Below are 15,205 nucleotides of genomic sequence, written 5' to 3'. Positions count from 1 at the left end.
CGGCGAGGCTGCCGATACCACCGCATATAGAGTGTATGTTGTAAGCAGCTTTCTGAGTTGTAGGAGGGCTTCTATGATCCATATGCGCTATTGTCCTTATTACTTAAGAGGCATTCGTGCAGCCAGCCAGCCAAAAATTTACTGGATATCTACTCCATGTCGGGCACTCAGATGATACAGATTGTAGTTAAGGCACGGTCCTTTATTCTCAATTAGCTGATATTCCACTAGAGGGAGCCAAATATATAAATAAGCACAATAACCGTGTTGAAAGTGCTGGCATAGAAGTCTGGGCAGAAGGTGTGTGTGTGAGGTGGCGAGGGTAACAGAAGGAACTGGACAAATCTGCCCCAGGATGGGTCAGGAAAAGTGTTCATAGGAAAGGTGTCCCTCAGCAGTGTTTCTGAGGCTTCTTACCCAGAATAAGGAGGCTGCTGAGGTGAGCACGGAACTGTGAGGCTTCTGTGTGAAGCTAACTGGAGAGACGGAAGATGAGACCTCTGGCCTGAGCCTTTTGACTGTTGCACGTGGACACCACAGAGAACGGCACACACATCATCAAAGCCTGAGCCACGTGCAAGTGATATCTGGGTAACACAGTTTTTAGAAATTCTCTTCTTTATTGCTACATTCATATAAAAAGTTTGGTATATTTGGGTGGGCAAAAGAAAGCCACAGTGTATATAAAGAAAGTTGTAGGAGGTTAAAAAATATGTGGTTTCAGTGTCTGGAAAAGCAGTCACGGATTGTTTCTTTGGTTTAGTTATCCAGGCGATCGAAATTCTGGGTTTGAAATTCTTGGAAGTCCTCTGGGATGGTGTCTGCAAAGGAGAACAGGCACAGGGGGATTAGGAAGGCTCTCTCCAGCCCGCATCCTGGTGCATCTCACGCTGGGAGGCATCCTGTAGGGGTTGCTGTCAGCCCACCCAGCAGGCCCCCAAAGACACCACTTCACGCCACACCCGCGGCAGCCATTTTCTACCGCCAGCTGCTTTGCAAATTGTTGGCTTAAAGCCCAGGAGTGCTCATTCACAGGCCTAAAGAAAATTTGCACGCAGAATGGATTTTGAGTTTATGATTATGTGTGAGCTGTATGAAAATGAAGGCTGCCTGTCAATTAAACCTGCCTGAATCTCTCACTGAACCCACGTCCTAAGCCAAGCAGTTTAATTCTCTGGGGCTCAATTTCCTCATCTATCAAATAGGAAAAATGAGATCTACCTTTTACTTGGATGACACAGGGATTCTCAGGTTTCGGGAATATGTGGCATGAGCTTGTGGCTCCTGAAAGGGATGTGCGCTATACAAGAGGGTGGCATTATTTGATTTTCTTTCTAGTAGTAATAGTATGCAGTGACAAGAATGTACGTTACCATTGCAGCGATATTTGAGGTTGGACCAAATGATGTTTTCCTGGGAGAAGCAGAACACGCCGAGCCGGCCTCCACGCATGGTGGTGTCTATGGTGACCCCCGAGTCAGCCACCAACTCGGAGCCTTCATAAAACTGCACCCTGAGGACAACACAGCCAGAGCGGGTCTCCAACCAAGGTTGGTGGAAGCGCCTGTCGTAAGACCTAGGGGGTCCCACTTCTTATCCACCTGCGTCTTTGCTGTTTCATACTCCACTTTTCACAGACCTGGATCGTGCTCCCGTGTTCCCCTTTCCCTACGAGACTGGAAGCTCCATGAGGTCAGCGACCACCTGTCCACATCTCCCCTCTTCTGTCTCTCCAAAGGCCTAGCATGATGCTGGGCACCGAGTTCAACTCGCTGGATGCTCGCTGATGAGTTAAAGAGATCACAGTACGACTCAGGACCAAGAGGCTCTGTGACTTCACTGTCCAGTGAGTTACCTTGTCCAGACCTCATGCTTGAAAACCACTGCTTTTCTCTAGGTCGAACTGATAACATTGGGTGGAATCCCAGAGCAATGATTCTCCTCGGGAGGGACGGCGCTCCCTAAGCAGGGTTTGAGACATTTGTGGGACCATTTTGAGCTGTCACCGTGGCATTTAGTGACAGAGGCCAGGGGTGCTGGGTGGCTTACAAGGCCCTGGAGAGAAAAATCAAAACTTGTCCTGCATCCAGACACTTTTGGGGTGCTCCTCCAGACCCTTGGGTAGGTGAAGAGACTGTTTATCTGGGCTTAGAACCTAACTCTCTCTCACTTGTGAACATCAAGTAGTTTTTGCACTGGTATTGACTGATTTTCCAGGGTAAATTGAAAACCTGTGTACAGTCGACCCTGAGACAACATAGGCTTGAACTGCATGCATCCACTTATACGTGGATTTTTTCCAAATACTACTTTACGTGATCTCCAGGTGGTTGACTCTGATACGGAAGGCCGACTACGGGACTGGAGCATCTGCAGGTCTTTATCCCTGGCGGGGTCCTGGAACTGATCCCCTGAATTGCTCAAAGGTCAGCTGTACTTTGTTTTGTTTAACAATTAAGCTGTTTACTTATTTTATTGGCGTATAGTTGACTTACAATGTTGTGTTACTTTCTGCTGTCCAGCAAAGTGAATCAGTTATACATATATCCACTGTTTTAGATTCTATTCCCACATGGGCCATTACAGAATATTGAGTTCCCTGTGCTATACAGTAGGTCCTTATTAGTTATGCATTTTATATACAGTAGTGTGTAGATGTCAATCCCAACCTCCTAATTTATCCCTTCCCCGCCCCCCCCGTAACCATAGATTGTTTTCTACATGTGACTCTACTTCTGTTTTGTAAATCAGTTCATTTGTACCTTTTAGGTTCCACATGTAAGCGATGTCATACAATATTTGTCCTTCTCTGTAGCTGTTCACCATTTTAGAAAGTCACATTACCACTGTTGTGTCTACAACACACCAATCTGTAGTAGGACATTGCCTCTGCCGTGATTCTAGGCACCGGTGCCAGTGTCTGTCTCATTTTGTGTTGGGTGTGGCTGTGTCCAAGCATTTACACGATTTTGTTATAAATTATTATTTCTCTATTAGGGATCAGATTGACTCTAAAATAATATGTGCAGGTAGGTTATATTTTCTATGATTTTATTTTGGGACACAGAGGGGGCATCTCAAAATATGTCATAAAAAAGGGGCATTAAGCTAAATAGGGCTGAGAACATGGTCATCTTACTGTGAGACAGATTACATTTGATGTAATGTCTCAAAGAAGGACGAAATATGAACTAGCCCTCATGATTCGCTTTTTTCCACTCAGCAGCTTCCTTGCCCCCAGGCAGCAGAAAGCAGTCAGCACCCTTCCTAAAAGTGCTACATAAGCTGGCACGGGTGTTGATCTGTAAGTTTGAGGAATGAGAGAGAAAAGTACACCGACTAAATTTCAAAGATGTAGTGCTAAGGCATCCTAGTTTCTGAGAACAGTTGTTTTTTAAATAGTCCTACAGGGAAATAAGGGAGATTACATCGGCTCACATGAGGGCCAGTTCATGCCGAGGGTGGGACACGCCATCACTGTGTCAGGCACTGGGGAGACCAAGATAAAATGACATGGGTGCTGCCCTCGTGGAGTTTATCAGACCGTGAGGGACTCACTGCAGCGTGAAATGTTTGTTTGTTTGGGGGTAAGTGATGATAGAGGGACCACATGGGGATGCGGATGGGAGAGTCAGTGCACGTCTCACCTCACACGGGTCAGCATGGCAGAGGGGAATCACCGTTCTGGTGCCCTGGTACCAAGGCCTCCCCCACAGAAGGTCCTTCTACCCCCAGTTTGGCCCTACCATCCAGGCGGTCAGTCTGAGCCAGGTGTCGTCCTCCCACCTCTTTTCTGGGAGCCTGAGGTCCCAGCGTGTCCTCGGGGACCCTCGGCTCAGGGAAGCGGAGGCTCTGTGATGCAGGAGGAGGATGCGCTTTACTTCAAGTGCACGGTGAGGAGGGGGCGCTGCACCTACCTGATGTAGCCCACCTGGGGCCGGTGCTGCAGGAACCAGCGGTAGGACACCTTGTCCTTCCAGCCCACGTTCCTGGAGTCCTTCCACAGCAGCCTGACCTGGTCGCTGGTGTCCCCGGTGTGCCACAGGGAGTTGCGGAGATGCTCCCCTGGACCCGTCTTAGACTTAACGGCCTGGACGACACGAGTGAGGTCTTAGAACAGAACACACAGACCACCCTTCCCGCACCCTCCATCCCTGGGGTGGTGACGGGGTGGGAATTCACGGTTACAATCTGGTGGCTTTGGATCTGGACACAAAGCATAAACAAACACTTAAGTGCCATTTCTACTGCGGTGCTCCCCCCAGCCTTTCAGTAAGCCGCACTGGCCAGTATTCCACTAACCCAGCCCATGTTTTTCCTGCTGAAAATCCATTGCTCCCCACATTTGGCCAATGAGGGCTCTGAAGTGTGCCTTTCCTCCCAGCAGGAGTGACAGAGGTAGCCTCCCAGCCCTCCTGTACAAAGCTGGCCCCATCGAGGAGACACAATACCAGTTTCCAAAAGAGTGTGCCTGAAGCTGCACCTCCAAGTCCTCCCCACCTCTTGGGCCCCTACTGGGGCTGACATTCTCACCATCAGTCACCCAGAGGGAAGCATGTAGCTTGTACGCAGGAGTGAAGGCAAGGCCCTGGATGGGCTCCAGTGTTCCCTAACTTGAATGCTGGCACAAATGCATCAATTCCTTAGATGGATAAATGCCATATGGGAGAACACAGAATTTAAAAGGTGGGTGAAGGGCCCAGAGGAAAGGGAGATGCGTACCTTGAGCTGAATGCCAGGTTCTGCAACAGCTCGGAACGGGGTGGCCTGCCAGTACGTCTGCTCTGTCTGCTTCCACATGACCACATAGAAGCTGGAACTGTCTTGGTAACCAAAGATAAAGCCAGCATAGTCATCGTCCGTCTGGGTGTTGACGTGGAAGGTCCCTTCGAAGTCCACTCCATTAAAAGCCGTGTACCCTGTAAAGATCAAAATAGATGAGGAAAACAGACAAGCCACACCAGCTTGAAAGAGTGAATTCTGTACCAGTGGTGATGAGGCCCTGGACGTACCCACTGCCAGGCCTGGATCGCTGTTCATGGTCTGCACGATCTCCATGCCCTGCAGAGAGAGTTGAAGGGGTTAAGATTAACCTTGGAGGGGGTAGAATAATCTCAGAGAAGCCCAGAACCTCAGACCTCCATGTAAAGATTTCATTATCTGAGGAACTGCTCTACCTTGTTATGTGCTCAAAGAAAGCGTACCCTTAGAAAAAAAACAAAAAACCCTCAAAGCTAAGTAGAAATAGTTTTGCTAAAACTGTCACTTAAGCTGAGTCAATAAACCCTTAATTAGAGAACATATGCTTCTAATGAATGTGACCTCCTGGGTGACACTGGAAAACCTACGAAGCCTCTCTGTGCCTGTCTTCTTCAGGTCCACAGGGAGGAGGACACACCGGAGCATCTGCTGCGGAGATTAGAAGCATGGCTCTAGGGTCAGACTGCCTAGGTCCCAAATCCAGCAATCTCAGCTGCTTAACTGCAGTGCTACCCTGAGTAATCATTCAAGCTTTGTAACACTTGAGCTCATCACCTGTAAAACGAGGCTAATGAAAGAGCTCTGTCACAGGGCTGTTGAGAGGAACAAACACGACGCGGAACAGCACCTGGCTGGAGGTCGGCACCCTCAAAATTTACCCAGTACTCTCAGAAGGGCCTGTGTCGAGAGGCAACGCTGAGCCGGTGCCAACCGCATGACCCTCACCTTGTTCAGGACCACCCAATTGGGATCGATCTGGGCGTCCCCTTCAGGGTCCAGGACCACCGTCTGATAGGCCCTGAAGTCGGTCAGGGTGACCTCTGCGTTCTCCGGGCACACGTCGATCCGATCGATGACCTGGTCGTGGTCGAAGTCTGTCTCGCAGATGTCCCCCACGCCGTCGCCTGCGGGGGTGGAGGAGGAGGGGATCAGTTCAGTAATGCCTACTACCCTCAAGCCACCCGCTCCGTGACAGAGGGGGCTGGGCAAGGAGCAGAGAGAGCCCAAGACCCAGCTCCACGTGGAGCGAGGAGTCCTGGAATCAGCCGTGTCTGAGCCGGCCCCGCGGTCCTCGTGGTGGGTTGGTGAACCCCACTGCAGGTGATCAAAAGGACTTCCTAGGGACAGAGTGGAGGGCAACTGTCCAAAGATGACCTGACAAGGGACTTCCCTGGTGGTCCCGTGGTTAAGACCACATCTTCCAATTCAGGGCATGCGGGTTCGATCCCTGGTTGGGGAGCTAGGATCCCACATGCCTCGCAGCCAAAAAACAGAAGCAATATTGTAACAAATTCAATAAAGACTTTAAAAATGGTCCACATCACAAAAAAAAAAAAAACTTAAAAAAAAGTACACTTCAATGTTGACCTGACAGGAAACCCTGGCTGTCCTCTAGGACAGGGGTTTCACCAAACTGGTGGATTTTTTTTTTTTTTTTTTTTTTTTTTTGCGGTACGCGGGCCTCCCACTGTTGTGGCCTCTCCCGTTGCGGAGCACAGGCTCCGGACGCGCAGGCCCAGCGGCCATGGCTCACGGGCCCAGCCGCTCCGCGGCATGTGGGATCTTCCGGGATCTTCCCGGACCGGGGCACGAACCCGCGTCCCCTGCATCGGCAGGCGGACTCCCAACCACTGCGCCACCAGGGAAGCCCCAACTGGTGGATCTTAAGCCTGACCTTACGTAAGCAAATGTCTACAGTACTTTCTGGACTATGATGCATAAAAAGCAGGGAAATTATGGTCACCAAAATCTAAGCAGAATTTACAGTGATCCTTAGGCTGAATATAGCCCAGTGTCTTTTGTCCAGCTGACAGATGGTATTAAAATTTGAATTTGCATACTGGGATGGGCATGCCCTCACCAACGCACCGCCACGTGCCCTCACCACTCTGCTGTCTCATTGCTGGCTCTGTGCATACCTTTCCTTAACAGCTTGGCCCCTGCTGGCATCAGGCATCACGCAGCGCTGCGGTGCCCTCCCCTCCATCCCGCTCCTGCCCTGTGACTCTGGTGAAAGGCACGGGCAAGATGGTGGATCAGCTCTCCAAGCCCCGAGCAGCACGTGGCTGCTTCCCTGCCCCGTGTGATCTCATCCTAGGGCTGCGCGGAAGCAGCTCTTATCTGACAGTTGGAGACTGGTGTCTAGCAGATGTCTACCGTCCACACAAGCTGTGGCTGCTCAGAGAAGCTGGGGCCCTGGCAGAGGTGGGCCACCATGTGCCTGGCTGAAGGGAGCCCGGGGCTGAGCCCACTTACTGTTGCTGTCCTCCTGGGCAGGGTTGGGGACCAGCCGGCAGTTGTCTGGTCCAGGGGGCACCAGGTCTGGGATGCCGTCATTGTCATCATCATCGTCACACTCGTCACCAATTCCATCCTTATCAGTGTCCAGCTGGGCACTGTTTATGACAGTGGGGCAGTTGTCTGTACTGTCCTGGTGCCCGTCTCCATCACTGTGGGAGAAAGGAGAGGGGGTTTGCGTCCCAGTTCAGCAGAGGACACGAAGAGTCCAGTTCTCAGGAGGGAGAGTTTGGGTTTGGGGTCTTAACCGGGCTTGGTCTTTCATCACCCCCACAGGTCCTTAGATGAGGCTGCCTTATGGGCCTCAGAGACCATTTCCCACTTCTCCAACCTGCTGAAACAAGTAGATCATTTTCTATTCAAAATAAGGGCCTATTTCTGTGATTTGGTGACCAGATGCTCCTTTCAGTCCCCGGGCATGACTGTGACCCCCAACAGAGAAAGTGGGAGGGGAACAAAGTGAGGGGCAGTGGACTCGCTGCCCGCTGTGAGTCCTGGCTCAGCTGCGCACCAGCATCGGGCCCCGGACATGACACTTACCCCTCTACGGCTCAGCATCCTCCCCTGTACCATGGGAATAATAACAGCCTACCTCACAGGGTTGTTAGGAAGATTGAATGATTAAGTGATTAGAATTTTGCATGTTACGTTTTAACATAGGAAAAATACTTCTAAGTGCCTGGCTCTTGGGAAGCCCTAAGGTGTTTCCTTTTCTGTGACTCTTCACCATGCCCAGCCAGTAAGCCTGAGAAGCGTCAGACGGGAATGCACAGGGAGAAGGGCAGGAGCAGCAGGGCCACCCTTCCCAAGAACTGAGCACGTAGGCCGGGCTCGGCCCTGGGCTAACGCACTTCTCAGAACCCTCGTTCTCTGCCCACCTGACATTCCTTCTTTCCAGGCCTAACGGCCACCTGAGGATGAGTCTGCCCTGTCCCCAGGCTTCCCTGAGTTGATGGAGGCCTCCCACGGCTACCCTGGATTTGAGCAGATACTCCTTTCACGGGCGCCACCCACAGCTCGTCCTGGACCAGCAACTGCCCCATGCTGTCCACAGTGGGACAAGGAAGGGAAGCCAGGGGCCAGTCCTTGCCCTTCAGGCCAATGCTTCCCAGAGAAAGTGAGGTCAACCCTGACAAGCAGAAGGTGACACAACTCCAACAGTGGAATTCCTGGGCATGTGGCAGGGCTGCTTTCCAAATCATAAGATTGAGCTATTTCCATTAGCAGCCATTCCATATAGCCCTGAACATTTTTATGCAAAACCAAGCAGTTTCTGTCCTCAAGTTTGTGGGAATTAAAATGTAGTGGAATGAGTTATTTTAGGCAGAAAATCTAGAGGCTGGTGGGACAGGCTATTTTAGAAATCACTTAGATGGCACTGAGAGCACAGGATGACCTACAACAGGGAACATTCTTGATGTACATTATTGAGGGACGTTGTCAGGGTACCAGTCGCACCTTCCCCTCAAAAACGGAGACATCCTATGTCAAACTGTCTCCAACTTGCCTCTCCTTTCCTCATGCTGTGATAACACTAATACCTCAGTTACCATTTTCTGCAGGTCATCTGAGGGCCAGCACTGTAGGTAGAAGCTTTACCTACATTATCTTTCTTTTTTACCATCACTTGGCATTTAATTCTCTCTACTTTGCAGATGAAGAAATCGAGACTCAGAGACTGAGAAGTCTGTTGACGTTCACTTAGCTGGCATGTACTGTGCATCAAGGACACGGAGCACAAGGACTTGATAGGAGCTGTCCTTGAGCAAGGTTGGGCTTGGGAGCTGCTGCCTGTAGGGAAGCCTCTGAGAAGAGGTTGAGAAGGGCAGCTATGTTTCTTCCTGCTTTGCCTTTTAGACTCCTTTCCCTCTCTCACCCCTGTCCTGCTGCCCCTATGATTGCCTACAGAGAGGAAAGGGTTTAGAGTCTTGGACGGCAGGTACCTCTAGGGCAGAGCTGGCCATGCCTACATTTTTGATGTTCCTATAGCATCTGATCCAGCCCTGTGTCTTAACGTAGGACTCCATCCATGTGGGGCTAGAAGGGCTGACAACATTCATTTGCATAGAACAACTCCACCCAAATAAAGAAAACTGAAAGAAAAAATTCCAAGGACAATGAAATAACAGTGATTCCCTCAGCAAACTGACAGCTCTCTATTTTGGGATGATGATGAAGCTTTCCTGAGCTGAAAGAATATAACAGCAAAAGAGCTAACATCTATGCAACAGAAACTGTAATATGTCCTTTCCATAAATTAACTCAACTTTCACAATAGTCCTAAGAGCTACATTCCATTTCCATCCCCATTTTACAGATGAGAAAATGGAGGCACAGAGACATGAGGTAACTTGCCTAAGGTAAGCTGATGTGTAAGTGGAGGAGCTGGGATTTATATCTAGCTGTGTCGCTCCAGAGCCCATCTCTAAAGCATGATGCTACACCGCCTCTCCTGTGATAGAGTCTCAGTTGCTTGAGTGCCTAGTGGCCCCTCCTGGTACCGTCAAGTCCCCCATTCATGGAGGTGCAGTGACCCTGACCAAAGACAGGGCTATTGTCCCTCCAGCAACTCAATCTGCCCAGAGAGATCCCAAAGCATGGTAGCAACGGAGAGCTCTGAAAGAGAAAACTTTCTCTGGAATTTTCATCAGCCCTATGCAGCTGGGAAACATGCCATACCTGTCCTGATTGGTGTCACAGGAGTCCCCAACCAGATCGTTATCCACATCAGACTGCAAAGAGAACAAAACGTGTTATTTACCCCTGGGCCTGCACAGAATGTTCCAGAGAAGGCAGACCCAGCCCATCATCACTGGATCTCAGGAATTATTTCTCTGGAATTGGGGTGGTGCAAACTGCAAAAGGACAACACCATATTGGTGTAGGCACAATGCTGAATTTTCAAAAAAGCCTTCCAAAATATCAAGCTCCAAGGATGGGCTGCCTACACACCAGATGAGCTGATTGGAGAAGGGCGCTGGGGCAGCATGGTGGCAGGTGGAGACGTGGCACTCTGGCACGGGTCGGAAGGGAGCCAGCCACAGGCACGGGGACAAGGCAAACAGATTTTGCTTTGCTTCTGCATTTTGGAATTGAGCCAGAATGGGAGTGAGTCAGAGGGCAATAATGACGCCCCTCTCTCAGGGCTTTAAAAATAAGTGACACATCATATCCAATTATCCAGACAGGAAGGAGGAGAGAGAAGGGAAACAGCACATCGCTGACTGATCCCAATCTGAAATGTCCATGCATAGACTGTTGTTGGGATTTGGGCATGAAAGGGACATGAGGCTCCCAATGGTTAATTTCCACATTGCATTTTCCTTTCAGCAAAAAAACCCAACTTGTTTTGGGCATCATTAAACTATTACTGGGACTTCCCCGGTGGTCCAGCAGGGACCACCAGGTCCAGCATGTGCTCCCAATGCAGGGAGCCCGGGTTTGATCCCTGGTCAGGGAACTAGATCCTGCATGCTGCAACTAAAGATCCCGCACACAGCAACGAAGAGCCCACGTGCTGCAAGTAAGACCCGGCGCAGCCAAATAAATTTTAAGAAACCCCAAAAACTCCTATTCCTAACCTCACAGGGACTTCACAGCCTGTGAGATTAGTCCAGAAGGCCTCAGATCTCCTGTAATGTTCTTCCCATCACCTCCAGGCTTAAGTATACAATTTCACCACCTCTGCTGTTAGGTATAAGGCAACAGCAAAGAACCGGGCTGGCGGGCTCGGCTGGGTTCTTCCAGACACGTGTCTTACACGAGTCTCTGCATTGGGCAGTTCAGCCTAGAGTTTGGATGCCCCTGGATCCTGCTAACCTGGTTAGGGTTGCTGACATCAGGACAGCTGTCACAGGCATCCCCCACGCCATCACCATCTTTGTCCTGTTGATCACGGTTGGGAACTTTCTGGCAGTTGTCCAGGATGTTTTTTATTCCTATGAGAAAGGAATGCTTCCCTGAGTCAGGTGAACATCACAGAAAGGTCTGGAGCACAGACTTCCAGGTGCTGTAGAGATCAGGCCAGCACATGGCACACAGTAGGTAATGTCTGCCTGGGCCATCCTCAGACAGCCATACCTTTTCCAGCAGTTACCTGGAGGTAATGTCAAAGGATGGATTCTGGGAGACTTAAAAGAAGAATGACCTAAGGCATTTATCCACTGAGTTAGAATTTGTTGAAGATATCAAGGGCTATCACTGCAACCAGATGAGGGGGTCATGAGGGCTAGGTGGGCCGACCCTGGAGAGGGAGGACCTCACGGGTGTGTGAGCTATGACAAGGGCCCCGGGGCTCAGGCAGTGGTGTGCTGGAGTCAGGCCAGTCATACCCATTTCTCCCCAGCTTCCCGTTCAATCATGTCATCTCCTCTTGGTACCTTGGAACCAGTGATGGTGGGAGTGGTATTTACATAATGGAAACTGGCAAATGCTACAACTCGGGGTGTTTTTTGTTTGTTTCGCTGAGCTGGTTTACCATCAGTCAGGCTTATAGAAGGTGGGATCGTGTTTTAGAGACATGTGAATAGTCTGGAGTGTGGGGTGTGTGTTGGTTAGTGGTGGGTGTAGTGTATTTCTAAAAGGAAATTCCTTCAAGGTCCTGTGTTGTGATGTGTTTTTCAGAAACCATCGGATCCAGCCTATACTTTGATGATAGTCACCTATATGTTACGGAAGCTATACAGGAACAAACGTCCTCCCTCACGGCCTGTGAGGCTCCAGAGTTGTGCTCCAGAGGTGCTATTCACACAGACCACAATACGAGGCCCCTTCAGTGGACCCTGGAGCTGGCTGATGTAGCCGCCCTGCCTGACAGCTCTTCCCAGGCTCCTGGGAAATGCCTGAGTCTCTGCAGGAGGAGCCTGACCCAGGGCTGCAGCCCATGACACTGCTTAGCCCCTCTACCTCAATCCTCCACTTCCAGGACCCTTATGCATGAGAAGGATGGTGGGGAGGGAGGAAAGCTGCAGTCTGGGAAGACAGATGCCCTACAAAGTCACATCCCTGACAAGACACTGCTCGAAGGGATTCCTACAGTTGCTGGCAATGATGTAGAGTTCCCAGAACACCAGGGTTCTTCTTCCACAGAAACAAGTGGGCCTTGGGGCCGCCAGGCACAGGCCATGTGGAACCCCCTGGAGCGGAAAGGCCCTCAGAGTCAGTCATTCTATTCCTGCTCCTAAGAGAGAACAAGGGGAAAAAGGACAAATGAGTCCCAAGTAAAAGACTAAGCAAGACACACCCACCATCTCCATCCATGTCATCATCGCAGGCATCTCCTTTTCCATCCCCATCAGTGTCCTTCTGGTCATTATTTAGGACATTCCGGCAGTTATCACAGGCATCCCCAAACATATCTTTGTCACTGTTCCTCTGGTCCACATTGTGAGTCAGGACACAGTTGTCCTAAAGGATCAAAAGACCGACATTAACTCTTTTAGTGAATCCCCACTGTGTGCCTGGTCCTGTGGTGGATGCCAGCCAACCTTCCCCCGACTGGCATGAGATGTCGCAACTCAGGAGGCACAAGTTCATCAGTTTTATAAACATTTCAGAATCTTAGAATAAAAAACTGCAGTGCCATGGGAACGCAGGCATGGAAACAGACAATCGGGATGATTAATATAAATAGTTGACTTCACGGCCTTTCTTCCACCATCCCTGGTACGTGGCAATTCATAGGCCCTCCCAGCAAAGCAGGTACCTACCTGCTCATTCAGGATCCCATCTCCATCAGCATCCTCGTCACAAGCATCTCCAAGGCCATCTCCGTCTGCATCCTCTTGGCCGGAATTTGGCACATACTTGCAGTTGTCCTAAGTTGGAGAAACACAGCTCAGAGACACATCTACATTTGTATTTTTTCAGCTTTATTGAGGTATAACTGACAAATAAAATTGCAAGACATTTAAAGTGTATAATGTGATGATTTGATATACGTTGATATTGTGAAGGGATTCCCCCATTGAGTTAATTAACATATGCATCACCTCACATGTTTATCTCCCCATTTTTTTTGCTGAGAACATTTAAGTTCTACACTCTTAGCAAATTTCAACTATACAGTAGTGTTATCAACTATAGTCACCATGTTATACATTAGATCCTCAGATCTTATTCACCTCATGGCAGAAAGTTTGCACCCTTTCGTCAACTTCTCCCCATTTCCCCCATCCCCATCTCCATCTGTCTTAAGTCAAAAACTATTTCTGCCTGTACCTGTCTTTTTTTTTTTTTTAATAAATTTATTTATTTTTGGCTGCGTTGGGTCTTCATTGCTGCGCGCTTTCTCTAGTTGCGGTGAGCGGGGGCTACTCTTTGTTGCGGAGTAGGGCTCTAGGCACACGGGCTCACGGGCTTCAGTAGTTGTGGCACGTGGGCTCAGCAGTTGTGGCTCACGGGCTCTAGAGCGCAGGCTCAGTAGTTGTGGTGCACGGGCTTAGTTGCTCCACGGCATGCGGGATCTTCCCAGACTAGGGCTCGAACCTGTGTCTCCGCCTGCATTGGCAGGCGGATTCTTAACCACTGTGCCACCAGGGAAGTCCCTACCTGTCTGGCTTTATTGTTGATGGCTGTTTTGCTACATTTGAGATGCAGCTACTTCAAAAATACAATTTTAAATGGAAGCCACAGAACCTCTGCCCCATATAAGATGTGGCTTTGGAAAGCCACAGAGTGTGCGTGCATGTGCGTGTGTGTGTGTGTGTGTTTTTTTCTCCTGCTCGACCGCCTTACCTTTTTGCAGTTCCTGGCAGAGCACAGCAATTCTTCGTCAGGGTAGCTGTCAATGTCCATGTCCTTTCCACAGATGTAGCCGTCACCAGCCCAGCCAACCCCACACTGTGAAGGAAAAACCCGTCAAGAGTCCAGGAGCTGAGCCTGGTGGGAGGCCAGGGTCCGACAGGGGCCTCTGCTCCTGTGTGTGCATCCCCAGAGGGAGGGCCAGAAAGCTTTGTTCGCAGGATTTTAAAACTATTAAACTGTGTTTTGAATAGTCTAATGCTTCAAAATTCAAAAAGTACAAAGGGAGAGTGAAAACTCCTTCCTGCTCTTGCACCTTGGCTCAGGAATCAAGGCAATCTGCTCTCATGAATACTTTCAGAGACATGCTGGGCAGAGATCAGCAAACACACATACGTTCTTTTTCTCTTTTTGTCGTTCAGCACAATTGGTAGCACACATATAAACGCTGCTCTGTACCTTGAATTTTTAAAAAATTAACATTATATCTTAGAGCTCTTTTCATATTACCACACGTAGATTAGTGTCTTCCTTTTTAATGGGCACAGATATAACATACATAAAGTGGAATGCATGCACCTCAATTAATTCAACCAGTCCCCTACTGGTCGCTGTCAAGTCGTTAAAACCTTTTTCTGTCGCAAACAATGCTGCCACAAAGAATTTGAGGACATTTATCATTCTGCACATGTACTGGCTTCTTAGTATGAAATTCTTGGTTCAAGGGTATTTGTACTTTTGAATTATTGTCAAAATGTTCTCCATATGATTATCCAATTTCTTCTCCCAATGGAGATGAATGCACACAAGGGTGGAGTGGCTGCTGTGGCACCTTCCTTAGCATTCTGGAGCCACAGTCGTATCTCTGCATCTAATGGTCTTCTAGATCAATTTCCACCACAGCAGGAACCTTCCAAAGTGCTTTACCTCTACTCATATCTTTTAACAGGTGAAGATTCCCACAGGTGTAGTGCTGGGTCTGCATGTTCTCTACGTTTCTGGAAAAGTCTACCCAAGTTCCGTGCCACCACCAGCTGCTGAGAGCAAGCCTTCATTGTCAGCAGAAGAGGCATTAAAATAACAGTTATTCTATACCGGACTCTATAAGCATTATCTCCAGTCCTTACAATGATGCTGCAAGGTCATCACTATCCCATTTTACAAAAGAGTCGACTCAGCTCAGAGT

General features: G+C 49.3%; 1 protein-coding gene across 4 annotated transcripts in view; it reads right to left on the bottom strand.

Moving 5' to 3' along the window:
* Nucleotides 1-285: 285 nt before the first annotated feature.
* The window catches only part of THBS4 (thrombospondin 4), a 50,146-nt gene continuing 35,226 nt past the window's right edge, over nucleotides 286-15,205 (bottom strand). Inside the window, exons 11-22 of one of the 4 annotated variants that reach the window (XM_022593876.3) lie at nucleotides 14,014-14,118; nucleotides 12,987-13,094; nucleotides 12,525-12,684; nucleotides 11,098-11,216; nucleotides 9,958-10,010; nucleotides 7,237-7,430; nucleotides 5,707-5,885; nucleotides 5,013-5,061; nucleotides 4,723-4,919; nucleotides 3,918-4,090; nucleotides 1,374-1,513; nucleotides 288-821 (exon numbers count right to left, since the gene is read on the bottom strand). In XM_022593876.3, the coding sequence (XP_022449584.1) occupies nucleotides 760-821; nucleotides 1,374-1,513; nucleotides 3,918-4,090; nucleotides 4,723-4,919; nucleotides 5,013-5,061; nucleotides 5,707-5,885; nucleotides 7,237-7,430; nucleotides 9,958-10,010; nucleotides 11,098-11,216; nucleotides 12,525-12,684; nucleotides 12,987-13,094; nucleotides 14,014-14,118 (1,539 nt within the window). In that variant the 3' untranslated portion in view covers nucleotides 288-759. Of the gene's footprint in view, nucleotides 822-1,062; nucleotides 1,514-3,917; nucleotides 4,091-4,722; nucleotides 5,062-5,706; nucleotides 5,886-7,236; nucleotides 7,431-9,957; nucleotides 10,011-11,097; nucleotides 11,217-12,524; nucleotides 12,685-12,986; nucleotides 13,095-14,013; nucleotides 14,119-15,205 lie in introns of those variants that run through there. The other 3 variants (XM_089909064.1, XM_089909065.1, XM_089909063.1) reach the window with 3 other exon arrangements.

This window comes from Delphinapterus leucas, chromosome 3 (genome assembly GCF_059928025.1).
Source record: "Delphinapterus leucas isolate spDelLeu-1000000601 "Yukka" chromosome 3, BTC_Dleu_Yukka2, whole genome shotgun sequence".
NCBI lineage: Eukaryota > Metazoa > Chordata > Mammalia > Artiodactyla > Monodontidae > Delphinapterus > Delphinapterus leucas.
This window is presented reverse-complemented; position numbering and strand designations above follow the sequence as displayed.